The sequence below is a fragment of the Coturnix japonica genome, chromosome 21 (assembly GCF_054131305.1).
Source record: "Coturnix japonica strain WE chromosome 21, WE-NBRP24, whole genome shotgun sequence".
NCBI lineage: Eukaryota > Metazoa > Chordata > Aves > Galliformes > Phasianidae > Coturnix > Coturnix japonica.
In genome coordinates this window covers 11,059,119-11,086,145 of record NC_140683.1, presented here as the reverse complement: position 1 = coordinate 11,086,145, position 27,027 = coordinate 11,059,119, and the positions used below count along the sequence as shown (strand labels likewise).

Here is a 27,027-nt window from a genome sequence, read left to right as displayed (position 1 = left end):
CTGGCTGCTGCTTTCCTTCTCCTCCATCACTGTCCTATGGCAGCATCCCCAGCAGCAGGCAGAGGCAGAGCACTGCACTAAGTGGCACCCCGGGGATGGGGTGGCTCTGCGGGAGCTGCCCCGGCTGCCCTACAAACACACTATCAAACAGCCCCATAAAAGCACAAAGGGCCCCTTACTGCCCCCATAAACGTTAAACATTACTGCGGCGAAGGCAGTGGGGTCGGTTTGCTGATTTATTTATTTATTTATTTATTTCCAAAGAAGCCAGATAGGGAAACAATATTGCAGGCTGATTAAAAAGCCAGCTTCATTCTCTTTGATCCATCTCCACCATTGAAAACCGGACGATTTATTGCTTCCTGGATGCTGCTCAAGGCCGGCCCTGCTCGGCAGTTTGATGCTGGCCCTGCCTGGGGACGAACTCACTGCACCTCCACGTCCTCTGCCGCAGGGCACAGCGGGCAGCACCCCACACCCACCCAGCACAGCACGCGGGGTCACATCGTGCTGTGCCCTCACACTGCACATGGGCAGACTTGGTGCTGCACAGCTGCCTGTGCTCAGCCCGCGGTGCCCAACCCGACAGAGCGACGTCCTGCCGGCTGCTGTGCCACAACTGCTGCAAAGTGACCTTGGGGTAAAAGAGAAGAGGAAATTTCGATTCCAGCTGAAGAGAGAATTAAGAAAAAACATGTTAGCACCTAGAAAGAGAGTGCAGGGCTGGAAACCAGGAAATGAAACACAATTCCTTGAGGTTGTGCAAAGAAAGGAAATAAAAAATGCAGACAACGGAGTGGGAAGCTGTAAGAATCGATAGAAAAATGATGATGGCTGAGGGCAAGAGCAGAAGGTGTTTTAATCCCATTAGGAGAGAGAATCCCCAGCACATTCCATGGCTGGAGGTGACATGGCCCGTGTGGGGACTGTCCTTTGTGGCAGCGTCCAGCAGCCGTCCTGCCTGGCACAGCCCAGGGGAAGCAGCCAGAGCTCACATGGGGACATGCAGGTACCTGGGAAAACTGCTGCTAAAACAGAGCAGCTTCTGTTGGTGAGCCCCAGGGGAGCAGCCAGCAGCTCCCAGGTGTCCGAGGAGCATGGAGGGGCTGCGGGACCCTGGGGACACCTGGGGACGGGGAATTAAAGGAAACCAATGTGGCTGTGCAGGATGTGACCCTGTGTGGAGCACTGCCCTCCTTCACAGCTGGGAGAGGCAAAATGGTGACAGCAGCCAGGCATGGGCATCTCTGGCTGTGTGTCAGCAATGGGGCTTTGCCTTGTGACCCCCCAGAGACAGACTGGGAGGAGAAGTGAGCTTAGATCTTAGAGCCAATGTGCGTGCAGCCAGCACCAAAACACAACTGCTGCACCAGCTCACATGGCAGTGAATGGTGAGTGGGGCCAGGCGTCCATGGGCACAGTCCTGCAGGTGCTGCACTGACGGTGATGGGGACAGAGGGGTGGCACAGGTTGTGGTGGGGGTGTCCTGATCCTCTCTGCTCTCATTTGCTTGAAAATGATGTGAAACATTTTCACCATGACAAAGCAAAGCAGGGACTGCTGGGGAGGGCTGATGGGCACCTGCACTGACAGCACGGAGGAGAGGAAGGGAGCACAGTGTGTGAGGCTGTGGGAGCCACCTCGGTGCCCTTCTGACACAGGGACCACCGGGGGGGGGGGGGAGAGAAGCATTGGGTGTGATGTCCCTGAGGGGAAGGAGCCCTCAGCATTGCACGGCCATGAGCTTTTGGAGAGGGAGAGAGCATCAGCACTGCAGTGTAAGCTGCCCGTTTTGCTGGCCTATAAATGACACACTTAAGCCAAGAGCCCCTCGGGCCCTGTTAGCAATAACATCAGTGCCTGGCAGTTAACTGGGATTAGGGGAGGAATTTGCAAATGCTCCTCTGTTACAGGGTGGTGCTTTCAACCCATCCGGGATGCAGCAGCCAGCAGTGCCCAGAGCTGTGGGACACAGGGTGGCATCACCCTGATCGTGTCCCATACCCACAGAGCACACTGAGTGCTGGAGGTGCTTTCTTGGTCTTGGGGGCAGCAGCTGGAAGGGGGGACGGAGCAGAAACCTTCAGTGATCCTCCCATGGGGAGCAGAGGGGCTTTGCTGGACAGGGACACACCTCACCAGGGTGAGTGCTGGGCCCCAATGGGTGCCATGGGGTCAGCAGCACCTGGTGGCATTTTGGAGAGCTCTGCCATCCTCTTGCCGTGCCCAGCCTGGGGAAGGGCAGAAATAAAGCAACTGATCCGTTCCCCAGGTGCCTCTGATTTAATGTTCCCATGGAGGCCACGTTGCCAACCGTCACCACATCAGTGCAAATGTGAGAGCCTCCCACCCACAGACCCCAAAACATGAGCCCGCTTTCCACAAACCCACGCCCACTCCCCACAGATCTGCCCCAGCTCACAGGGTTGTGCATCCCTGCAGCCCCCATCCTGCTGCCATCCCATCCCATCCCATCCCCGTGCTGCCCTCAGTTCAGCTCGTAGATACGCTGCTCATCCCCCGTGGTAACAAGAATGTCCTGAAACTGTGAGACCACGCGTCCAAAATGAGACCCTTCCCAGAACACCTTCCCGCAGTGGGTGCAGCAGTAGAAGTCAGTGAGCTCAGCTTTGTCCAGCACCCCGGGGGGGATGGCGGCCACCTGCAGGGCCGTGCCCCCCACCAGCCCCACGTCTGCTCCCCACGGCCCCGTGCTCCCCGGTGCGGTGCTGCTGGGCTGAGCAGCGCTGCAGGTCCGGCCCGGCGGCTCCTGGTCCGATGTGGGGCAGCCTGCAGGGATGAGAAGCAGCAGAGAAACAGTCACCAGCGCGATGAGCCACGTCTGCGCTCAGCCATGGAACAGCCCACCCGACCCGGCCGCACCTTCGGGGGGAGCGTTTGGGAGGCGACCGCGGGGCGCTGCGGGACGCGTCCCATGCGCTGTCCCTGCACGACCCGGCTGTGTCCCCGCCGGGGCAGCGCATCGCTGCCATCGCAACCGAAGCGCCTCAAACCCCACATTGCTGCATTTTTGGCAGCTCGGGGCGGGCTCTCGCTGCTCGCGGCTTGTTGGATCCGGGCAGCGGAAGCTCGGGCCGAGCTGAGTGTCATCCATCAGGATGCCGGACGGCCGGGACACGGGGCGGGCTGCGCTCCACGCTACGGGATGACTCATTTCGGCGGGGGGGGGGGGAACTCATCCTGCCCAGCATCAATTAAGGCGACAAAAGGCACCTTGCGGCTCCCCGGCAGCATCTCTGGGGCTTCCAACCTGCCCCTTGCGAGGATCAGAGCGAGCTTTGTTGGGAGCCAGCAGTGCCGGAGGGGGCACCAACGCTCCGGACGGGCTCGTCCCTGCATCGGCACACCGGGAACTGCAGTGGGGAAAGCAAGGCTGAGGGCTGCTCTGTGTTCTGTGTCTGCCTGGGACGCTTCTGGGAACAAAAACAGCTCTTTTCCCTTTTTCACCAATTTCTGGCATCTGGTGAAGAAATGGGGTTCGCCTCAACCCCCTGAGGTGTCTGGAGTGGGAACAGCAGAGGGGAGGCTCTGATTCTGGGGGTTTCTCCAGGACAGAGTCCACCAGTGGGAGGACTAATCCTAACCCCAACCCCAACCCCAACCCCAACCCCAACCCCAACCCCAACCCCAACCCTAACCTGGCATCAGGCAGCCCCCTGCCTGGTGCACAGGGATGGGCCCCAGGACCCCAGCGTGATGGATTCAACCATCACCACAGTGACAGCAAAGACATTTCCTCACCGTGAACCCCCCTAAAAGCCCCTGCAGCATCCCAGCCCTACAATATCTCAGCCCCTCAGCATCCCAGCCCCACAGCGGGGCACTCACAACCCCATAACCCCACCAATTCGCTCTCCCTTTGTGCACATTCCATCCACCCACCAGGTGCCCACCTGGCTCTTGCCAAACAGGATCCCCCTCCTTCCCTGCCACACCTCCGACTCCCAACCACCCCGACCCCATCCCCCTGGTCAGTGTCTCGTGAGAAAGAGGCAGGGAGGAAAAGTTCATCTCTTAAAAGCCTGGGGAGAGAAAGGCAGTGACAGTCACCCAGTGTTATGCCTTTGGCCCGCACCAGCCCCCTCCCTAATTGTGGCGCTTCAAAGGGTTGAAAATGCTACATCACTTCAAAGTAACCATTTTTGAATGGGAGATTGTAAAAGCCCCCTCCCCCTCCCACCAAATTCTTCGCGGGGCTTTTGAAGATGGGCGCAGGGTGCCGGCTGGGCGCTATCAGCGGGGAACGCCACGCTGGGAAAAGGTCAGAGCCCCGGAACAGGGATGGTTTTCCTGGGGGAAAAAACTTTGGGAAGGAGGGATTTTTTCTCCCCTTGTCAATGTGCTGCAGTGTGGGCACCCAGTGACACCCCCAGGGGCGCTGGGCACAGCAGGATGCAGCACACAGTGCGGGGGGTGGGGGGTGGGGGGGTGAGGCTTTCTGGCACACCGTGGTTTTGAGATCTACAGTTTCAAGAGGTCTGTGATGCTTCGCACCAAAGGCTGCATTCCCACCGCAGCTCTGCAGAGCAGAAATGAAAGCAATTCCTTACCGAATCAATTCGAAACACCTCTTGGGAACTAATAATCCCATTATAAAACATCATGAAAATAAAAAGCCCTTTGGCCTCTCGCTCACCTCTCTCACTCTTGCCTGGGTCACCCAGGGACGATGGAACCAGGCTGGCTGTGCAGGGCTCACAGAGCAATGGGGCTGGGCACAGCACGGCTCCCAGGGCAGCGGGCACGGCCCTGAGCTGCTGGAGCTCAGGGAGCGCTGGGACACCACTCTCAGCTGTAGGGCTGGGGGTTGGGTGGTGCTGTGTGGGGCTGGGTTGGGCTCAGTGATCCCTGAGGGTCCGTTCCAGCTCGGGATGTTCTGTGGTTCTGTGATTCTGATGGTACCGTCACCACAGGGGATGCAGAGCCAGCAGCTGAGGAGGGGACACCATGCAGGGACCACCCTGCTCAGGTGCTGCATTGTGGGGTTGCTGCAGCCTTGTCCTGGGGGTCCCAGGAGAAACGTGGCCAGGAGCTGCAGCCGTGAGATTCTGGGCAGGAAGGGGGCAGGGGATGTGCACCCACAGCAGCAGCCCCCAGCACTGCAGGGCTACTCACAGTGCATCGTGAAGGACAGCAGCACTGGTGAGCTGCAGTCCCCACACCCTATTTATTCTGCAGAGCCCTGGTCAGTAGAATGGTTCAGGAAGGCCTCACTGTGGGATGGGGGCACAGGACAGACCGTGTTCCTATTGCCCTTTCTCAGACCGAACAACCCCTCCCCCACTCTGGGCACCCTGGAGGTTCAGTGCCAGGACATGGGTGAGTAACCCCGACATCCCTTAGTTATGTGCTGCTCTTTGTTCCCACAGCACATCCTGCCCCCAGGCCCCGCTTCCAGCCGGGTCTCCCTGTGCCCCCCAAGCTGATCCCTGCTGTGCTCTCCTGCCTGGCCCCAGAGGCTCCGGGCTTTGGCAGCCCTTGTGCAAGCTGAGCCCTTCCCACAGCCCCGCAGCCGCACCCAGCTGTCATCGCACACGGGAGACTCGTCCATAATTAGGCAATTAAGGATTGGGGTGTTTTGGAGAAAGCGCGCATCGTAAAGACTTTGCACAAGTCTGAAAGCAGACCTGGGAGCATTCTTGGAGTACAAAGGTGCATGGGAAACCTCAGCGTGGTGAAAGATTGAACTTGATAAGAGGAGTTACGAGCCTGAGAAACACTGGATTGCAGGGCGCTGAAGATGCCTGGTTATCTTTTCCTCCTCTCTAAGGCAGATAAGCCAAGGACAAAGGACTTGTGATTGTGCAACCTGGGCTGCAGCGGCCCGGCCACGTTCTTGAGACGTTCCCAGGGCGGTGCTGGGCGGAGGAGCTCAAGGCAAAGGGGCACCTCCAGCAGCTCCAGTCACTGTGCTGCCGTGAGAGCAAAGATCACAGCTTCTGCACACAGAGCTGGCAGCCAAGCAGGAGCAAAGCTTCATGTGGTCTCCATGTTTGCTCCTGCCACAACGCCTGCCCCCAGCCCTGAGCAGGAGCTCCTCAGTCCCATCCCATGCCCCACATGGAAACCCCCAGCAACCCCGCTCCACCCTGTGGGGTAGTTGCTTGGTTTGGGGCTGAAGGGGCTGCACCCCAGCTCTATGAGCGCAGCCTCTTGAGGTCTGATACGGGACCAGTCCCCTTCCCTGCCCGCAGAGCAGCCCAACATGTGCAGGGCTGTTGGCTGCCCCTGCACACTGGGGCTGTGTTCCAGCTGAGGTGGGGAGGAGGCCCAGGATGCTCCAGGGGTGTGAGAGCAGTTGTGGGATGGCACAGGGACCGAGTGCCCTTCCCATGTGCCAGTCAGACTGGTCTGATGCTCAGAGCAAAGCCACACACTGCAGATCATTGAAGGAGGGTAGGAAAAATATGCACCCATCCTCAAGGTTTTGGACACGTCCTGCTGTGGAGCACAGCCCCTGGCTGAGGAAAAGGCTCTGGACCCCATTGCCATGCCTGGGAACTGCTGTGCTCCCTGCCCACTCACTGCTGTCCTGAAACTTTTCCTTTGCCTGCCCACATTGGCAGAGCATCCACAAGAACCAGGGCACAATGCCAGCTGGTTTTACCACACTGACTAAGCAAGAAGCTTCCCTTGGCCAGACAAGAGCCTGTGACACAATCCATCCACCTGGGTCATCCAGGAGCCTGAACGCTGCCGATGGCCTCCAGCCACACTGCACCTTGCCTGGGCCATGTGGGACCCACAGCAGCGTCACCTCTCACCGCTCTGTCCCCAGCCTGAACTGGGCAAACAGCCCACCAGGAAAGCTGCTCTGAGCACCCCGATGGGACAAAGACATCATGAGGCAAAGCTGCCTGGGCTTGAAGTGACTTTCAGCACTTCCATCAGAGCCTCATGCAAGGAAAACGCAGCTGTGCCAGGGAAAACATTCCCTGCAAGGTAGGTGCGAGGCTTCTTGCCAAGGCTGGGTGCTGGGCAAGCATCTGCCCACAGTCCCAGGGATAAATCTGAGCTGATGAATTGCCTGCCTGGGCGAGCAGTGGGGCACTGAACCCCATGCTGTGTGTGGGGCAGAACTGCTCCCCTCTGCCCATCCTGCTTTGGCTCACACAGATGCTCTCGACCCCCTGGCAGCTCCCTGGGATCTGCAGCACAGGCAGAGCCCAGCTGGCACAAGTCAGCTTTTATTTTATGTCTCTGTGGCAGCAGAACACAATCCTGCTGAGGTGTTTGCTGCTGCTGGCTGCCCCGTGGTGAGGGATGCTCCCTGGCATGGCCATGGTCTGTGTGGGGCTCCTGCAGCCTTGAGTCCTTCCCCGCTGACCCCATCCCTCTGCAATAGGGGAAGCGGGGTTGTGGGGGATGTTTCCCAATGCACAAGAGGGTGTGAAGGCTGCAGCGGCTGAGGGTCCCCAGAGGGGCCGTGTAAAGAAGTGGTGGTGCCATGTGAGCCCCCACAGCTCCCTCACCCCTCCTGATGGGGGAAGGGGAAACTGCTCACACGGCTGAATGCAAACCACAGCATTGCTATTTCCCATACTCCAGAACTGGTGGAACAGGCTGGGCTGGTCCCTGGGTACACACAAACAGCAGTGCCCTCACCAGAGAAACCACCAGGAGGATGCCCTGGCCTTTTGGGAAGCTCAGTGCTCCCAGGCTGCTGGCACCATGGGAACAGTCACCACAGTCACTGTCCCCTGAGCCACACACGTGGCTCCCAGCAAAGCCACAGCTGGCCAGGAGCACACAGCACCCTGTGCCTTGCACTGCCCTGCCTGGGCAGATGGGCAAACTGAGGCGTGGGGAAAGGGCTGTGCTGGGACGTGCACGAGTGTAACGGGTGGGGGTGTATTGGAAAGGCTCAGCAGGTCTGCACCCAGCTGCAGCCCGGTGCTGAGGGTCTCCATTCCTCATCAGGGAGCGGTTCAGTGCACACAGCCCCGGGGCAGCAGTAGGACACAAATCGCTGCCCTCCCTCCCTCCGCTGCCCTCTCACCTGAGCTGCCGTCCCCCATTGAGCGCCTGCTTTCCTCCACCAGCTGCCTCATCCTCTCCTTCGGGACCTTCAGGTACTTGTCACAGTTGCACACCTGGGAAAAGAGTGGGGGGAGGTTTGAGACGGTGGCCGGGATGTCTGTAACCTCCAGCACCAGCCCCATCCCCGGCCTTCCCAGCTGCACACATGGGGACACTGAGGCACGTCCCACTGAGCTCAGGGTGCTGCCAGCAGCCAGGCACGCTCAGCCTCCCCTCGCCCTCCCTGAAGCATTGCAAGGTGCTGGAAAGCAGCAGGTTGATTGCCAGGATTTGCTTTGAGGGGCTGTTTTTTGCTTGCGGAGCACTTTGTGCAGACTGAATGGGAGGAAAGCAGTGAGACAGGTGCACGACTTCACCAACCAGAACAAGTTTCCTGCCTGGGGGTTTGCTCCAAAGCCTGTTGAAACCAGAAAGGTTTGCACTGCCCAATGGGCACCAATGAAGGCCCTCAGCGTGTTTGCAGCTGGAACGGCACCAGGTCACGGCAAGGTGCAAAGATGCCCTTTCTTCTCACACAGCTGCTTCAGCAAGGATCATTTGTTTGAGCACCAGCTCTGCCCCACAGCAGGAGGAGCAACTTCCATCCGCAGCCTCACAGTGTCTGCAAAAGCTGCACTGGATCCCCTGGGCAGGGGAGATGGACAGACCTGGTCCTGTGTATAGAAGAGGTGTCACCTGCTGCTCTGGGGCTGCACAGCCCTGCAGCTGCTGTGCAGTGGAACCAGATGCTGCGGCTCAAGGATGTCCCAGCCTGCAGAGCCCAGCCCCACGGCTGCCCTGCAGCCCTCACTTTGGGGCATTCTGGCCATGGTTCCCACCCGCTCCATGCCCTGCTCTGCTCTGCTTCATGCGGGGTAACCTCCAGAATATTCCTCTGCCTTGCTGGAATCCAGCACTGCTGTGACCTAGGGACGACACAGCCCCTGGGGCCACATACACCGTGGCCATGTGTATCCTATTGCCTGGGGCTCCCAAACACTGCGGGGAGGTTCTGAGCCCCCGCCACCTCCAGAGCCCTTGGGCCTTCCCCATCCTCAGCTCCCAAGCACAGGGCACACTCTGGAGCCAGATAAGCCACTTAGCAGCAGCAATTAGCTGTAATAAAAACTGCAATTCATTTTTTACTCGTAACGCTCTGCCAAAACAAGGCAGAAGGAACGAGGCGAGCAGGGCAGCCTGCCACCTCAGGGGGGTAGGGGGGCAGCCCCGGGATGCAGGAGAGCAGCGTCCAGCCCAAGGATGGATGTACTTTGTACGACTGGTTGCACGAGAGGACAGGGGACAGTGTCAGTGCTGTGGAGCGGGATGGGGCAGCTCCGTTGTGCTCCATCAGCGCCGCGCTCTGCGATACAGATGCTGTCTGTCCCCGTAGGTGCCCGGGGCCGCGGTCCCGGCGCAGCCCGCAAGCTGCACACCTCGGAGCGGGAGCAGCTCGTGCTTTCTCACGCTAGGGCAGCCCTCTGCCAGCACACGCTTAGTCACTGGTAAATCCCAGCCGAGATCTGCTCTGCCCGCTGTGAAACGGATCTTGGCTGCACCCCCGCTGAAGCAATCCCGGCGCTCGGGAGCCATGGCGGGTGCGCTTTCCCACGGCAGCCCGGCATCCAGCGCCCCGTGTGAATCAGCGCCGGGAGCGGGGCCGGCACCGAGCGCCCGGCGACGCACATGGGCACATGGACCCCGAGCTGCTGGCTGCCAGCCGGGCACAGCGGGCAGGGGGCTCCATCCCGAGCTGGGTGTGCGGAGCACCCACTGCACACACACAGACTCTGCTCCCAGGTGTCAGCAGTGCCAGCACCGGGACTTAATAGAAGGGGACAGAGCCCCAGACGGTGACAGCGCAGTGAGCCAGCACAGCCGGCACCCTGTGCTGGGACATCCCCAGCTCCAGCAATCGGAGCTGGCCCAGCTCTGCCTGCGCAGCACAAGGAGCTCAAGGCCCCCAGATTCCTTTTGCAGTGCTGGGCCTCTTTGTTTGGGACAGTGCTCCCTGCCTCTCCCAGCCCCCCGGGGGGAGCTGCACCGCAGTGACGCACAAACCTCCCAGGACTCGAGGGACTGGATGCACCAGCCTGGAGCTCCTGGCCATCTCAGCACCCCCACACAGCCCCAGGTTCAGCAGGTGTCAGTCCTGCTCCTTCCTACCCCAGAAAGCTGCTCCATCAAAGTGCTCCGGGGTCACTTTGGTGGTACAAGAGTTGGCTCCATAATAGTGCCCAGGAGTACGGACTTCTCCCATTCACTGCACCAACACACGACACCAGCATCACTCAGCAGTGCTGAAGGCTCTCCTTGGCAATGGCTGTGCTGGTGATACGTAACTCTCTGCCTGGAGAGCTTCTGGCTTAGGAAATCCTCAGTGTACCAACACTGGCTGTAAAGGCCAACATCAGTATTGCCTGCAGTGAACTCTGGGGCAGTTCAGGGCAGCTCATGTCAGGACAATTCCCTGGGCGTCTTCCGCTCGCCGTATCACAGGGCCACACAACTGCCACCTGCAGTGGTATCTCTTTCCTACTCACCGCCTACTGTCTTCCTTTCTTTCCCTCTCTCCGAGATGGGTATCATGTGGTGAAAGGGCCACTCCTCCGGATAGAGGTTGCAGCTCTCATCCTGGTTGTGAAACCACAGCTATCACAGCTCTTGAGCATCACAGAGTTTCTTTCGGGGACAGACTGAGACCGGAACGCTCACATTGCGATGCAGGGTGCTCAGGCCCAGCACAGGTTGCCCACATTTCTGGCCCATTGCACAGACAGGCCTGTCTCTGTGGGACCCCAAAGCAGGGAGGATCTAGGAGGGAAGGGGACTGTGGGGATGTCAATGACAAGAAAATCAGGTAACCACCACTGGCAAATTCCAATCACAAGTCAGGGTTTGATGCCTCATGCTCATCTGCTGCCTCCACGTGTGTGTTTTCTCATATTATTCCCAACTCTCTAGCTCCTTATTGCTGCAGTTACAGCTCTGACCTTCAAATGCTCTTCTCCTTCTCTAGCAAACATAGGTCTGGATTCCCCTCTATCCTACAGCAACTCTGAGCCCCATGCACAAAGTATCGACCCTGTGGGTACAAAGGCCACCTCCAGGCACAGCCCCTGGGACAGCCACACGTCCAAGGGAGTTCAGAAGGCAGTGGGTTGCCTGATCCCCTTCCCTGAAGAGCCAAGAGCTTGTTTCATCCACTGTCATTTCATCAGCACCTGCTGCTGCTCCTGCCTTGCTGCGTGTGGGCTGACACCTTGCCTTGGGTTCCCGCAGAAGCCATGCTGGGAAAGTGGGTGAAGGTGGCCACATGGGATGGCAATCTGAGCACAGTCTGCTGGTCCTGGCTGTGTAAGGGGCTCTGGTGTGTGTATGGCCACAAGGAGCCAATAATGTGGTGCTGGTGGGTTCCTGGGATCACGCAGGGCCATTCTGGTTCACAAAGAGGGAAGGGCTCTGTTTATTGACTCATTAACATCACTTCCCTCATCACCAGCCAGGTACTCTGAGAGGTCTCTTAGGCAAGTGCTGACCTAGCCCAACCCTGCTAAGCTGGTAAGATGACATGGGATCCCATGCCAGCCTGGTATGGCGTTCCCACTGCTTTCTCTGCTCCCGCTTTGCTATTAGTCATCTGTTTCTGGAAGGTTTCTCATGCATAATGAAGTGTTTCAACACTCGCATAAGCCAGCCCTTCTCATCAGGAGTGACCTGCTGCGTTTCCCAACGCTTTCCCTAGGCAGTCCTTCCGATTGCCATGAAATACGGAGTTAAAACATGAAGTTTTCTATCCCCCTCGGAGGCAAAAGGTGTGGGAAATTGAACAGATAAGAATGCCTTTAATTAGTATCATTTGCATAAGCTCTGGGAAAGGCTCACCTGACAGCTAGAAGGGCCTCATTTGTCTGGGAGCACGAAACAAGAACCACGGGCACGAAAACGGGCAGATTAGTGGAGCTGACAAGATTGGGGAGATAGTGGCAGCGAAGGTCAGCCCCGGGGAGCAGAAAAGTGGCCAGGGCTGCTGTAACCCCGGCGGGCAGCGCTCTGGCTCCAGGCCTCTCCTGAGTCTCCATCTTTGGGGCAACCAACTCTCAGCTGCCACGTGCCGGCACGCAGCTGCTCTGGGGAAGGAGAGGGGAAGGGTAGAGCACACAAGTCCCCAGGTGGCTTGGGAAGGCTGCCAGAGTGAGCTCAGCATCCAGCAGGGCTGGGGTTTGCCTTCCAGCTCTGCCCTGAGCTCCCAGGCCATCACGTCCTTCACATCTCCCTGTGCACGCTCACTCATTCCTCCACACACGCACATCATGCTCCTGGGACCCCAGCAGGTGGGTGTCTCCTCCACTGGGACACCACATGTGGGGCTGCCTTCCTGCTGGTGGCAGCTGTGCCATTAGTGCCATGCAGAGCTGTGCCATGCCGTGCTGTGTGTCCCATGCCATCCTGTGCTGTGCCATTAGTGCCATGCAGAGCCGTGCCATGCTGTGCTGCATTACACTGTGCTGTACCATACCATGCCATGCTGCACTGTGCTGTACCATGCCATACCAGGCTGCACCATGCCGTGCCATTCTGTGCCATGCCAGCTGCAGCAGCTGACTGCTGAATGTGCTCGCTCCTCTCCACACACACGTGCTCACAGCAGCAGGTCCCTAACCACAAACCCCGTCCTGCTGCGCTGCCTGGGGTAGTTGGCTGCACTGAGGGCGACTTAATTGTCAGTGACACCAAAAGCCCTTTTCTGTACCTCAAGGCCTTTTCAGTGATGAGAATCTCACCCGACATTGCACCTAAACCCACATGCAAAGCTGAATTTCCCAGGGGAAAAAAAGTAAGATGCTCAACCCCCCACTCCCACTGCTCACATGCACCCCCCACATCCCTCCATCTCCTACAGCCGTGTCTCAGCCTCACTCACTTGGACCAGCAGAGCTGGGCTACGAGCTGCAGATGTGGGGGCTGAGCCCCTCTGAAAGACTCAGTCTGCAGCAGCACCCCTGACCCAACCTTAACTGTAGCAGCAAGCCCTGTTTGTGCAGCACCCAGCACAATGCGGTGCTGCTCTGGGACAGGATCCTAGGGGTTACAACAAGTTTAATAACAAAGCCAGAACAATAATAACCGCTTTATAATCTTATAATGAGGTTGCTCAGCATCCCCAGTGCCTTTATTTCGGGGTGAGCTCCATGCCAGGAGCTCCAGGGCTGGCCCCTTCCCTCTCCTTGCCTGACCGCCTCTGCCTCTGCTCCTCCAGCCCTATGCTGATGCCCTGCTTTTTGCCTGCATAAATCAACCTCCCTGCTTTATATACACCTCTGAGCAAGGGTGAAACCTTCTGGGTGTGCATATGTGCATCCTGCAGCCATCGGCTCCAAGGAACACACCTCCCATGGGGGGCTGGTCCTGAGCCATCCCATCCCATCCCATCCCATCCCATCCCATCCCATCCCATCCCATCCCATCCCATCCCATCCCATCCCTCTGCACAGTGACAGGCACAGGGATAACTTGTCCAGATCTTCTCTGTACAGGGCAATCCTCCCCTCTGACCACTAGCATCCCACACAGCACTGCTGGGCATCACCAACACGTGCACCGGCCCCACTGGAGGTTGTTTTCTGCCTGATTCAGGTGCCATATGTATGTTGCTGTAAGCAGAGCCCTCGCTCTGCCCTCTCTCTGCACTCTCCTCCTGTGGTGGGGTCACACAGTTGCATATGAAACTACCCTTGAGGCTCCGTTCTCTTCTGCAGGTGCTAGGAAAGCATTAGGAAATTACATTTACAGCGTACTAAGCCAAATGCGACCCTTATTCTGGCTTCCCCTGGCTTCCTCTGGCAGCTGTCCCACTGGGCAGTTGGGGTACGGGGCCAGCTGTATAATATATGCCAGAGGGTTTCTCCCCTTGCCCAGCTCTGAGTCCTCCAAGTTTTCCCAGCCACCATCCATGTCCTGGAGCGGCTCTGATTTTCCCCACAGGAGCGTGCAGCCTTGTGCAAAGGGCCCAGGACACTCTATGCCAACTGCTCCATATGCCCTACAGCCAGCCCATGTCCTTGGCACCCCAACCTCCTGTGGAGCCCCAGGCAGGGGCACATGAGCAGAGGCTGAGCTGGGTGGTGACAGCAGTGGCCAGGGAGGCCGGGCTCACGTTTCAGCTTCTATTTTTATCTGGGAACCAAAGCCTGCCTGTGTTGCAATCTGGAGGCCCCCGGGGGACGCGCTGCCTCCCCAGCTGGAGCCAGATAGCATCAGCTCGATACCTGGCTTCCTTGTCAGCGTGCCAGACCTCCTGCGAGAGGGCAGCATCTTCCGAGGCACCCGGGCATCCCTGCCTGTGGTGTGCAGGGCAGGGGATGCTGCATGTCCTGCTCCTCATCACTTCCAACCACCCAACACCCAGCGTGCCACCAGCACTGCCAGCAGTGGGATGCACGTGTCCCCGTTCAACCTTGGCCCCAACCTTATGCCACAAACAAACCCAGGAGGACCAGGATTCACCTCTGGCCCCTGTGGTTGGAAGGCAGCAGGGTGAGCTTGGGCCGGAAAGGGGAGAGGGCACGGAAGTGGTGGCAGCACCACGGAGTGACAGCAGCCACCCTGAGCAGCCCGGCTGGTCACTGGCTCAGAGCCCATGGGTGGCTCCTGCCATCCCACTGCACGGCTCAGAACGTTGGTGTGGAGCCAGGACCTGCGATGGTGTCACCGTGTTGGATCTGCAGGATTTTGGTTAAAAAGCAACAAAATAGATTTAGTTGATAGGGGTGCAGCAAAATGGGAGCATCTAAAGCTCAGGGCGCTTGCTCAGCTTGCAGCAGTGCTGGGCAGGGACCCAAGCTGGGATTTTGCTCTCCCAGATGCAGGAACAGCATTTCAGAGCAACAACATCACAGGCAGCATCAGAGCACAGCCCGGAGCCTCTGAGATGGGCACCAGCACAGCTGAGTCCTCTCGGTCCCCTGGCCGGCAGCAGCGCCTGCTCCTTTAATTGGGGCGAGACCAGAAGCGGCAGCAGAAAACGGGAATTAAAAAAAAAAAAAAAAAAAGAAAGGAAAAAAAAAAAAAAAAAGCGTGAGAAAGGAAATCTGAGCGAGGCCTGGAGCGATCGAACCCATCCAGCGGAAACAATAGCCCAGGAAGAAAAACCAGTTCCTACACATAAGGTAGAATAGGCTGGGAACGGCTGAAGGAGGGGACGGGAAGGCCAACTCTGTGCTCGCAGCCTGCAAAACAGCCCCGCACTGGGCCGGGCTGCCCACCCCCCCATGCTGCCCACCCCCCCATGCTGCCCACCCCCCCCATGCTGCCCACCCCCCATGCTGCCCACCCCCCCATGCTGCCCACCCCCCATGCCCTTCCCGCAGTGCCCGGGCGCCACAGGGCAGCGGGCAGCTCAGCTCCTCGGGTTGGAGCTCTGCACCCACTTGTAACTCGGCTGAGATCAGCGCCCAGGCTGCCCTTAGCCCTGAGCGTGGGATGAGCCCTGAGCAAGGTTTGACCCCAGCCGTGGGTCTCATGGTGCCTCCAGGAGGGGAAAGCTGTTGGTGACAGCACAGCCTCGGCACCGCCACAGCCCCGTGGGTCAGGAGCATGGGCACAGCTCCCTCCCCACATCCCACAGTGGACAGTGGGCAAAGATGAGGGGCTTAAACCCTGCAGGGCTGCATTAGAGCGATGCAGATCAGAGCCGGGGCAGCCTGTCCATCCCGTCCTCCCTGCAGCCTGGCACACGCAGCAGGCAGGTATCGCAGTCCCACACTTTGCACCTCCACGTGCCAAGCTGTCCCAGCACCCCGGCACCCCCCCACGCTCTGGCAATGCTCTCCCTGCCTGCCCCAGGACTTGGCCTCGCCTGGCGTGTGCAGGAGGTGCCAAAGGGAGCGAGGGCAAAGCCGTTCCCAGCACATTTTTCTGCTTTGACACACTCGCCAGCCCGCTCAGGCTGCAGCTGGGTTCCCAGCACGCCTGGCCTTCCCAGCCCGCTCCCCTCAGCGAGCAGCGCGTGGGGCCCCGGATTCCCCAGCTATCTGGGAGCAGCACGGGACAACTGCGGCTGGCAGGGCAATGGTTGGAGCCCCAGGCATCGGGGTCCCTGTGTTAACCAGAGCCCACGGCTGGTTCAGGGCTGCGGGTCAGGATCCTGCAGAGCTCAGCTGCGGTGCTCTCAGTGCCCAGGACATGTGTGGAGACGGGGACACCCGACAGGCAGAGCCAGCCTGCAGTTCCATAAGGAAATAAAGATCCTAAGGCAGAGATACCGCATTTGCAACACTGTGGGGCCCCTTGGGCAGCTGCCAGCAGCACGGTGCAGGCACTTCTCTCATTTGGCGTGTTCCCACTCAAACATCCAGCAAGGCACAAACCTGCCCTGCTCAAACCCTGCCCTGCTCAAACCCTGCCCTGCTCAAACCCTGCCCTGCTCTCTGCTGGGCAGCCCGGAGCTGTGGGGCTGTGACCGCAGGGCAGTGATGCTGGGGCTCCAGTTGTGCCATACAGGTGGCACCACGAGAGAAGCAGCACTTCTCAACGCAGCCTTTGCCTCCTGGTCACAGCACCTCCCAGCTGAGCTCCACAGCCCAGATCCCCCCCAGCACCCCTCAGTGCTGCATGGCTGCATGGAGTGCCTGGACAGAGAGCACAGCAGGTCCCGGCAGCGTGGCAGAAAGCATACCCACATGAGGGTGGGAAATGGGTAGAGGAAAAGCAAACAGATGAAAGCAGGTTTGACGTTCTGCAGAACAGAAAGGGAAGGAGCGATGCTGGGATGGAGGGGAAATGAGCTCACGCTGTTCTCCCACTGAAGGAGGAGGTTTCTATTCCGACTCCCAGCTCTGTGAGCCATCTGACAGCTCAGCATGGGGGGGTCTGCCGCTGTCGTGCACCCCTGGACCCACCGTGACAGTGGCACGGCTCCGTGGGGACGTGGTGGCACTCGGTGCTGGGGGCTGGTGGGTGTGTGCAGCCACCAACAGCCAGGAGTCCCCTCAACTGTCACCCAGGGGTGAGGGTGGTGGCACCTCTGGAAAATTAAACCATGACCCTGTCCTGTGCACAGCCTGCCACAATGGGCGGCTTTCCTGGGTCAGCAGGTGGGAAGAAGGAGCAAATATTTGCCTTTGCAAACGCGATTGTTGCCATTACAGATATTGTGAAGCAGGAAGGTGCTATCTCTCACGTAATCTTTCAGAGCAGAGACATGGGCTGGCCCAGTGGATCCACTTCTCCCAAGGTCGCCATTTGTCACCCTATTGTCCTCCTGGTCTCTCTTTGTGCCTTTCTGTTTCCTGAGCCAGAATCTTCCATCAGCCAGGAGCTCAGGGTAAAGAAATGGGTTCCCCAAGACAGGTCCCCAAACCTGGACTGACATGGCTGCAGGACAGGAATAGACCTGTATGGGATGTGCTGCCTGAGGAGGAGCCTTTGGCAGAAGAAGAGAGGAATAAGAAGGGGATCCGGTGAGAAGCGGGATATTCCAAAAAGAGTTTCAGAAAGAAGCCCATGCAAAGTGAGAACTGGGAGCTGCAAGGGGAAAATGCACAAGAGATATTGGGGATGAGTGCTGCAGCACTGAATCTGCCAGGAGACCCCAGGAGATCACTGCAAGGAGATGCTACACTGATCCCCACCATCTCCAGCCCAACGCCTTCAGATGCAGAACTGTGACCCCAGTGTCAGTGGTGTGTGAGCACACCCTGCACACATGGGCACCAGGGAGCTCACACACCTCACCTTGTGTCACATACACATGGAAGGGTAACAACAGACCAACCTGCGGATTGTTCAGGCTTTCTCTGGTCTCGGGGTTTTGCTGTCTGTGGTTTCGGTAGCAAACTGGGGAGGGGGGCAGATGCAGAGAGGAGCAATGCAGCCCCATTGCATTGCCTGCTGCTGTTCTTTCCCGGAGCAGCACGGCATCAGCCAGCATCAGCAAAACCCGCATTTCACCTCTCAAAAACAAATAACACCTGTGAATGGAAAGTGCTGCCGGGCTCCTGCAGGTTGTGCTGGGGAAGGGAGGTGTGCACCCATCCCCTGCATTCTCCCATGGGATGGTGGCAGGGTCGCTGTGAACAGGACGAGGCTGGGCTGGGGGTGGGAGCGCAGCACTGTGGCCCTGCTGGCTCCATGCAGGGCTGGGCTCTGCTCCTCCCCGTGGGGCTGCCCCACTGTGGGCTGTGCTAACACACAAACCTCCCATCTATCTGAGCTGCTCTCAGCGTCACTCAGATGCACATTTCCCAATAACCAGCACTGCATCCCCAGGTGCCATCGCTCCACCTGCAGAGCCCCACGTCCTGCCACATGCACGGCCACAGCCCGGTGTCCCCACGGCCCCCAGCTTGCACACACACTGGATGCTCCAGAGCAGGAAACCACGGGCTCATGTGTCTGCCCAAGCCCAGCTGGAGGCACAGTGCCTCCTCCAGCACCAAAACACCGACTGGAAGCTGGGGTGCGGGGTGAGGCTGCAGGAGCTGTGGCCGCTCTGTGCTCCCATCCCCGTGCTGGCTCCCTCCCGGGCACATGAGCGAGGGCACAGTGCCAGCAGCTGATGGGAAAGTTCAGGGTCGGGGCGAGCTGTGGGGAGAGGCACATAAAGGACTTATTGTGCCGCGGGTCTCCCTCGGCTGTGCGTGTAGAGGGCGAGCAGTTAAAAAACAAAACGCAGCCCAGAAATATGACAAGACACCTTTTTCCCAGGCTGCTGTTAAACTCTAATTAAACATTTCAGCACACTCGAGCAAGGGAATGTCTGCTTCTCAGGCCCAGGCGATCTCAGCTGGAAAACATCTCCTCTGGTGTGAACAGCCTCGCACAGTGTGACCCAGAAAGACGCCCCTCAGCAATGCAATGCAAACGCACACGCAGGGTGGGAGACCTGCCTGCACCGCCTGAGCTGCGGGTCGGGGCTGCATCCTGAGGACACGGGGCAGTGAAACTGCACAGACCATGTTCTGAGTGTGTGGCTGCCCCGGGTGCAGCGCAGAGCCAGGCTCAGGGCTGCCCTGGGCACGGCCTCTAAGAGCCTCAGACTGCCCACTGTGAAGGGCTGTGAATCTGCCTCGCTGCCACCAGCTGCATCTGAGCTGATCTGAGCTGAGACATGGGAACCCTTCAAGCAGGGCTGCAATAAACCAGGCAAGGCCAGAGCTGGCATCGTGCTATTTCAGAGAGTGAAGAACAAACAAAACAGCACAAAAGAGCAGAGAAACAAAGCCAAGCTCTGCAGGGAGTGCCAGGACTCCTCAACCACAGCGAGTGAGCAGAGGGGCACAGGGTTTGATCTGCCCCTCTGCAGGTCCCTGCAATACCCAGCAATGTGGTGCCCGGTGCCAGGTGAGCAGCACAGGGGCCCTTCTGGCAGCACCCAGCCACCAGCCCTTGGCACTTTATCAGACACAGACTCAGAGAATCAGCTGCAAAAATCCCTCAGCACCTTGTTTGCACTCACAGACCACATATAGTGCATGGGATGGGCTGCCACAGGGGCTGCAAACCTACAGAGAAGCCTTTGGTGGAACAAGAGTGGAATAAAAAGGGGATCCAGTGAGAAGCAGGACGGCACCAGAAACCTTTGGAAGGTTTGAGTGATGTGATGCAATGGCTGCAGATGGACTCTGGCAACACTTGCAACACAGAGGATCTCATGGGGAGCACCACCTTTGAGGGAATGAGCACGTGCATCTCAGCTAAAGGGGCATCACCAGCTCTTGTGGGACTTCTCCAAGAGAATGTCCCAGAAAGAGCTTCAGAAAGAAGCCCGTGCAAAGTGAGTTACCACGAAAACCTGCAATTTCTGGAATTGCCAGATAGTGGGGAATGCTGTGCCCTGCACGGCTGGGATCGCAGCGACAGCCCGGCTGAGGACACTGTGATTTGGCATCCCGTGGAATTTGGCAGAACTGGTCTCTCCTGCTCTGAGGACATTCCAACGCCCTGTGCGGGCAGCCTGAGTTAAACTAACTGGATAAACACAGCAGCTGGGGGTCATCCATCTCAAGCCCCTTCACTTGGAAAGCACCAGTGCTGCTCCCTGCCCTGCAGGGACTGTCAGCCCAGGTTAGCAGTGGCCTTAAATGCTCTCAGCCAGGGAACCAGGCTGCACCGCAGTGGGCTGTGCAGGACACATCCATCCCCAGCTCCACCAAGGACATCCCGAGCTGTTCCAACAGTCCCAGCACACAGCAGGAGGTGATGGCTGCAGGGACCGCAGTGCCACGGGGCACATCCTGCCCTCCTGCCCTCCCGGGGGTGCTGTGACTGGGCAGTGAGGAGCACTGTGACACCAGCAGCTGGTGGTGTGGGTCAGTCCTGACCTGTTGGCCAGTTGTTTCCCAGGCTGCTCCCTCCGGAAGGAAGCGTGTGCGGCTGGGCTGGAGCACAGCGTGGGGATAAAGGCACTGCAGTGTGCTCCTCCTCCCCTCTCTGGGCAAGGAAGGGGGATGCCAGCTGGGGAGGGAAAAGGTTCCCAGGATGAAGGTGTTAAAAGCCCTTCTCCCGTGCTGCTGTCACCTCGCAGTCCCCGGGGTGTGAGAATCAGACTATTATCCCCTCATTAGGAACTAACATACTGTACTAACCTTTTCACATGAAAGCTACAGTCTGTTCACCAACAAAAGCTGACGGTTGGTTCCCAGGAGTGGAAAAAAAACAACCCAGCAAGCACTTAGCAGGGGCTGGGGGCCAGCCATCCTCCTGGTGCTGAGGGGACCATGGTGAGCCCCCGCCATGAGGGGGATGGGGCTTTGCGAGAAAGGGCAGCGGATGCCCCTGGGAACCCCTCGCCTGTTCCCCCCATTGTGGGACTGACGGGGCTGTGGGTATGGGGTCACTGCATTGAGCCCTGCTCCATCTGGGCACGCTGCCTGGACTGTCCCCACGGGAGGGGATGCCCGGCCGGCAGAGCCCTTCTGACCACTGGTGCCACCTTGGCTGCTCCAGGCTCCCCCTGTGCACCCTGCAGGGTCCTGTGCTGCTGAGCAAAGCACAGTGTGACCTGCATGGCCTGGAATCCCCACTCCCCTTCAGGTTCCCTCCTAGGAGCCACCACACTGCTCACCCCACCTGACCCCGGCAGCTGCTCAGCAGGGCTGGGAGAGCATCACAAGCCTGTGAGACCCACGGGAAAACCATCAGCAGGGTGAGAGAGGCTGCAGGCCAGCAAGATGAGCACAGCTACGCCTGCCTTGGATGCCGCAGGCACTGCCTGAGGATATGAACAGTTGGAGCAATGTCCTCCTTTCTCAGGCTGTTAGTTGAAGGAGAGCTGCTGAGGGCAGAAGCTCAGGTCACTGCAGGTCACTGCAGCTTCTTGATGCTGAGATAACAGAGACTAGAGCAGAGATCTGGAATGGAAAGGAGTTTCTCTTGTTTCTTTACGTGATCATCTGCCCCTTTTTGGGCTGGAGACCTTTGTCGGCTGGAGAAATTGGTCTTGGGAAACGCTCACAGCAAGTGCTGAATCCTTGAGCAGGCTTCAGCAGCACCTCATGAGGCTTTCACATCCCTGGACACACATCTGCCTTTCCTGTATCACTGGGAAACCCCCTGAGCTCCTGGTCCATTTGTAGCCCTGCAGCCTCAACCAGCCCAATGTGTCTGATGAGGAGAGCAGCAGGAAGGAGGGACACATGCCTGTTTTTATGCTATAATTTCACCACCTTATTGCTTCCTTCCCTGCCTGCTTCCCCCTGCACCCGCTCTGCAGCTGGCTGTGAAGGCAGCTCCCTCCCAGTTGTACACCATGGTTCCATTGCGGAGAGGCAGGTGGGATTGGCATCACACATTTATTAGATCCTGGCCAAGACCACAAAATCATTCCTCACAGGCTGCAGGCAAAACTCTTCCAGAGGCTTCGCTGCTGCCTCGTGATGCAGTGAGGGAGCTGCCGGGGCATCCTGCTTGGCACAGGCACTGAACTAAACCCAGTGGGATGTCTCTGTGTGTCCTGGCTGCTCTCTCTGCTCTGAGGCACCTGCAGCTGCTCTCCTGCACTGGTGGAGCTGCACTTTTAGGGAAGTCTCTTTTCTTTTCAGTCACTGCAGTCAGACTTGGGTCGTCAGGTTTGGCCTGAAGGTGTCAGAGGGCTGGAATTCAGAGGGAAGCAAAAGCACGATAAACGCAGGCTGTTCCCCGCTGCATCTCTGTGCTGGTTTCAAGCAGCTCTCAGCTCACTCGGTGCAAAGTGTGTGTGTTGTGGGCAGGCAGAGCTGTGATATGGGATGTTGGCTCACATGTGTCCCCAGTGGTTTGCAGCAGCAGGCGGCACCTTGCACAGAGCATGTTGTACAGAGTGTGGCAGCATCATGTCCAGGGAGCAGAGGTCAGCACTCAGACCAGCAGTCACCCATGGATGCAGTTCAGAAGCACTTTTGAGCCACGACTCGAAGCCAGTTCACAGGAGGGAAGTTTTGTGTGAGATGAGCTGCAATCCTCACCCAGCAGCTGGCACGGACAGGGCAGGAACTGGTGCAGAGAGGAGGTGCAGAGCTGAGCCAGGGGCACGGCCAGGAGCCCTGTCCTCCCAGCCATCGTCCCTGGGCTTCCCACTGGTGGCCAAATTGTGACGGCCCTGAAACCGCTGGTGCTCTGAATGGAGGCAGAGCAGAGGTGATCACACTGCTGCCACGAGAGAGGATGGGCCAGGAGGGCTCACACAGCACCTTCACCCCAGCTGGGCTCCCTGCTGCTCGTCCCCAGCACTGTGCTCGGGGCCTGCGTGGGTCCGGCGTGGGAAATGCATGGTGGCATCCACGGGAGCACACTTGTTCCTGGGCAGAGCTGTGGCCCCAAACCTGCTGGGAGACCTGGACTCCAGCCAGGAGACACAAATGGGGAAATCATTTTAGAGGTTGGCCCCAAATCTTCTGCCTGAATGAGGTTTCAAACAGGCTAAAAACAATGAAGCAACGAAAATTAACTACATATGCAACATTTTAAGTTTAAAAAAGTGAATGCCCCCCCACCCCCCACAAGTTTTTCAGTTCAGTCCATGCACCAATGAGCACATTACAGCCCTGGGCTTGCAAATCCCAATTCGGAGACTTCTTTGGCTCTATCATTATCACTGGTTTTCCTGATCTCCTTTGGGGATCTGCTGCCAGGACTTCAGCACAGAGCGTGACCCCGGTGCTCCCAAACTCAGCACATACTGCTGCAAATGGGCAGTCTCACCCCATAACGCTGGCTGTGCATCTCCGGCCAGTTCTGAATGGTGCAGAGGCACGTGTGAAATTTGGGGAGTCTCGGGGGGGTGGGGGAGTGTCAGGGCTGCTGGGCCCCCATGGCTCCAATCCCACGTTTCCTGCTGGCATCCCATCCAAAGCAGCACTCAGCCCCCCTGCCAAGTGTTGCCTGTTCTTTGGGAAAAGCAGCAAGATTTTCTCACCGTCAGCACAGAACCATAAATCACTACAAATTGCCCAGAAAACTCCACCTTGCCAAGGCTGGCTCGGTCCGTGGGGCGGCACACACCGCATGGAGCCTGGGGGCTGTCACCCTCTCCCACTGGTAGAAATCAAAGGAGCCAGGACCAAGCTGGTGCCTTCCCCTTCCCACTTCCAGCCTAATTTCAGCCTTTTGGAAGGGGACTTCCTGGACACACTGGAAGTGCTGTAGATATTCAGGATTCACACATTCCCCATTTCCTGGGCTTCACCATGAAGGCAAACAGAATTAGAGAAAAAAAATACTCCACCAGGAGGCTCGAGCCTCTGTTTGGCAGCTGCCAGTCGCTCTTGGAGCTGCAGAAGCCACAGCTGCATCCCAAAGCCCCGAGTGGAGCTGATGGGAGCAGAGCTTGGCATAGCACAGCACGGCATGGCACGGCACAGCATGGCTATGAGCTGCTTGGGGCTGCTCTTCCCTTTGCTTTGCCACCCACAGGCATGCCCAGCAGAGCAGCAACTCTTCCTGCTCCAAGCACATGAGGGTTAACAGCAAGAGCTGGGTGCAAAGCAGGGGGAACATGAGGGACTAAGTAGAAAACCACCTTTTTTTCTGTTAAGGCAAAACACAGGGCTGCTGCTGTGCGCCCTCCCCAAGGGCAGCAGCCCTGTTCCATCCACTGCTGCAGGGTGTCCCCATCACATCACCGGGGTGGTCACTGGTGTGGGTGAAATGGGGATGGGAGCAGCGTGGGGATGCTGCAACACGGGACTGTGAGCACCAGTGCCCGATGTGCCACCCCACTGCTTCCACACTGACACCAAGCCCTGTCCCACCGCGGCTGAACCCCCATCCACGGCCACGCAGCTCCGCATGGGAAAGCTCAGAGCGGAGATGACATGGGAGCCAACTGCTGGGCTGCCCCCCCCCCCGGCCTCTCCCTGCGGCTCTTTCATCTCCAGCCGTGCGGCTCTTTCATCTCGGTGGAGGTGTGAACAGTGTGGGGTCCCACCAGCACCGTGCCCAAATGGCCGCGGCCTGCCCGCCATCGCCGCCTGCCAGCACTGACAACAGGCCCCAGTCTGGGCTGGGGATGGCTGTTAAACCTATCCATCCCTATCACAGCGTCCATCAGGGTGTCTGGGCATGGGGGCATGGCTGGAGGACTGGAATTGTATTACAGCCCTGCTGAGACCCGAAGTTTGATGTACACCCAAATTTAAATTCACCCTGTAGAACAGTCCCTGGACTTGAAGAAATGCAGTCCATTGGGACACGGGCTGTTTGCCCTTGGCGCATCTGTGCCTTAATCCTGCAGCCCTCCCTGCCCCATCCTGGTGTCAGAGGGGACCCTGCAGAGCTGGGGGGCTGCAGGGCTGTGCCACCCCGTGCTGCTTCTCCCTGGAAATCCGGATCTCACCTATTTAAATAAACCCTCCGGGAGGTGCAGCAACGGGCCTGTTGTTGAGTGCACAGGAAACAGCTGCATTCGATTAGGCAGGGCTAATTTGGTGGCTCCGATAGCCTGGGAATAATAAAAAAAAATCCCCTCCTGTTGCAGCACTATTTATTTTCTATAGGAAAATCAAACAGAAAGTAAACAGCCCATCAGACGGCGGGAGGAGGCCGGCAGGGTCCTGTCAGCAGATCTGCAGGGGTGGGAGAGCTGGTGATAACACACGTGGATGGTTTATTCCAGCTCCCCACAGGTACCACCTGGGCTGGGGGTGTGTGGTGCTGAGCACAGGGCGCAGGTTGGTGTGTGTGGAAGATGCCTTTGCAGTAGATGGGGCACCCAGAGTGTCCTCACCCACAGCATCATCCCCAGGGGCACTGGGGGCTGCCTGAGCTCCAGTGGGGCAGGATGCAGCTCCCTCTGGCCCTTTGTGCCAGGGAATGTGAGGAGGTCGGGTCCACAGCAGCAGCCCAGGGAGAACAGCTGCCTTGGCCTGGGGCGAGAATGAGCTGAGCCCGGGGGACTGCGTGTCTGAAAGCATCCCGCCTGCTCTAAGCAGCTGAGGAGTACCACTGTCCCCATCCCATCCCATCCCATCCCATCCCATCCCATCCCATCCCATCCCATCCCATCCCATCCCATCCCATCCCATCCCATCCCATCCTCATTGTCACCCCGCAGCCACACACGCTCCCCATCTCACCAGGAACACCCTGCACTCGCCAAGTGCTGACTCAGCACCTGGGCACAGACCAGCAGTGCTATGCCATGCGGTGCCCTGGGACTTGGCCTCAGAAATGCAAAGGGCTGCGGCGGCATTTTGGGGAAGGGGACACAGATGCAGACAGGTGTTGACTCACTCCCCCCCCAGCAGAACCAAGGCAGCACATACTGCAGTCCAGCTTCTCAGAAGCTGTTTTCCATTTTTTTTCACGTCTCTTTGAAAAGAATTGGCTGTTGCCCAGCCCTAACTGAGCTCAGCTGCCCCTCCAGCTCCTAGACTCCCAAGCGGCCGCCAGGACTATTTATGCTGCTGCCCACACAGATTTCCCAGGGAGGGCAACGTGCAGCCCTGTTGCGGCGCACTGCAGCCGAGCGGTTCGGGCTTTCGGTAAGAGCCCACTCTCTGCTGTCCCACTCGTGCTGCCTCATTTCTCCAGGGTAATTCCAGTTCACAGAGCAGGCTTTTGTTTTTCATTCCTGAGATCTCCAACGTGGCAGAGCGCGGCCAGAGCACGGGCAAGCAGCAAGCACGGTCATTGCTCCCCCCTTCTGCCTCCCTGCTGGAAGCCTCAGCACAAAGCCTCAGGGTTGCGCTGGGACGTGGCTGTTCAGCCTGTTTGGCTGCAGCACTCGGGAGCTTTGGGGTGGCTTTGGAGCCGCACGTCCCCAGTGGGGACCATGAAGGATGCGGGGACAAAAGCCACAGCCAGCCACGCTGGCTCAGCACAAGCCCCAGGCACCCTGGGGGGACTCTTGGTGCTCAGCTTATTTTTGGACACGAGAGACGTGCAAAGCCCTGGACAGCAAAAGGCAGCTTGAAGGGTTTGAGGTCATCTGCAGCCCCTCACTGCCAGGTCACAGGGGAAAGCTGGAGGAGGGACGGAGGGATTTTCCCAGCAGGCTCCCGCCATGGCATGCTGCGCGGCTCCAGATGCTCCAAGATGCTGTAGCAAGCCTGGGCACCAGATGCAAAGCAGCTGAGCTTCATTAGGCCTCTCAGGGCAGCTTTACTGTACACTACACAGTGCTTCATCAGGGAAATTCCCCACCCGTTCCTTTCCCAAAATGAGGCCGGAGCAGGAGGCTCCATGGTGTGGGCTGGACCCAGCTCTGTGCTGCCCCAGGCCCTTCTCCCATCTCTGCTGAGGTGTCTGCATGCAGACTGCAACTGTGTCCCAGACAGGGGCTGGAGATGGATGGAAATGCTCCGACACCCAGAGAGCAGCACACAGACACTGCTGGATCTACAGGAGAAGGTGGCTGCTGGCAGCACACCCACCTCCAGCAGCAGTTTCCCGATGTGACTTTTGGCACAGCCCTGCCTCATCTTCTCCAGCTGGGAAATACACTGATAACACTGAGGCTGAGATAAAGCAAAACACCCTCCAAGCTCCCACCCCACAACCACTAAGTGT

At 58.4% G+C, this 27,027-nt stretch overlaps 1 protein-coding gene across 17 annotated transcripts in view; it reads right to left on the bottom strand.

Annotated features, from left to right (window-relative positions):
* Positions 1 to 222: 222 nt before the first annotated feature.
* Positions 223 to 27,027, bottom strand: part of EXD3 (exonuclease 3'-5' domain containing 3) — a 163,411-nt gene continuing 136,606 nt past the window's right edge. For 12 of the 17 annotated variants that reach the window (XM_015878790.3, XM_015878793.3, XM_015878796.3 and 9 more), the window contains one exon: positions 21,814 to 22,853. In XM_015878790.3, coding sequence (XP_015734276.2) covers positions 22,407 to 22,853 — 447 coding nt within the window. In that variant the 3' untranslated portion in view covers positions 21,814 to 22,406. Of the gene's footprint in view, positions 2,791 to 8,020; positions 8,115 to 21,813; positions 22,854 to 27,027 lie in introns of those variants that run through there. The other 5 variants (XM_085521605.1, XM_085521606.1, XM_015878798.3 and 2 more) reach the window with 2 other exon arrangements.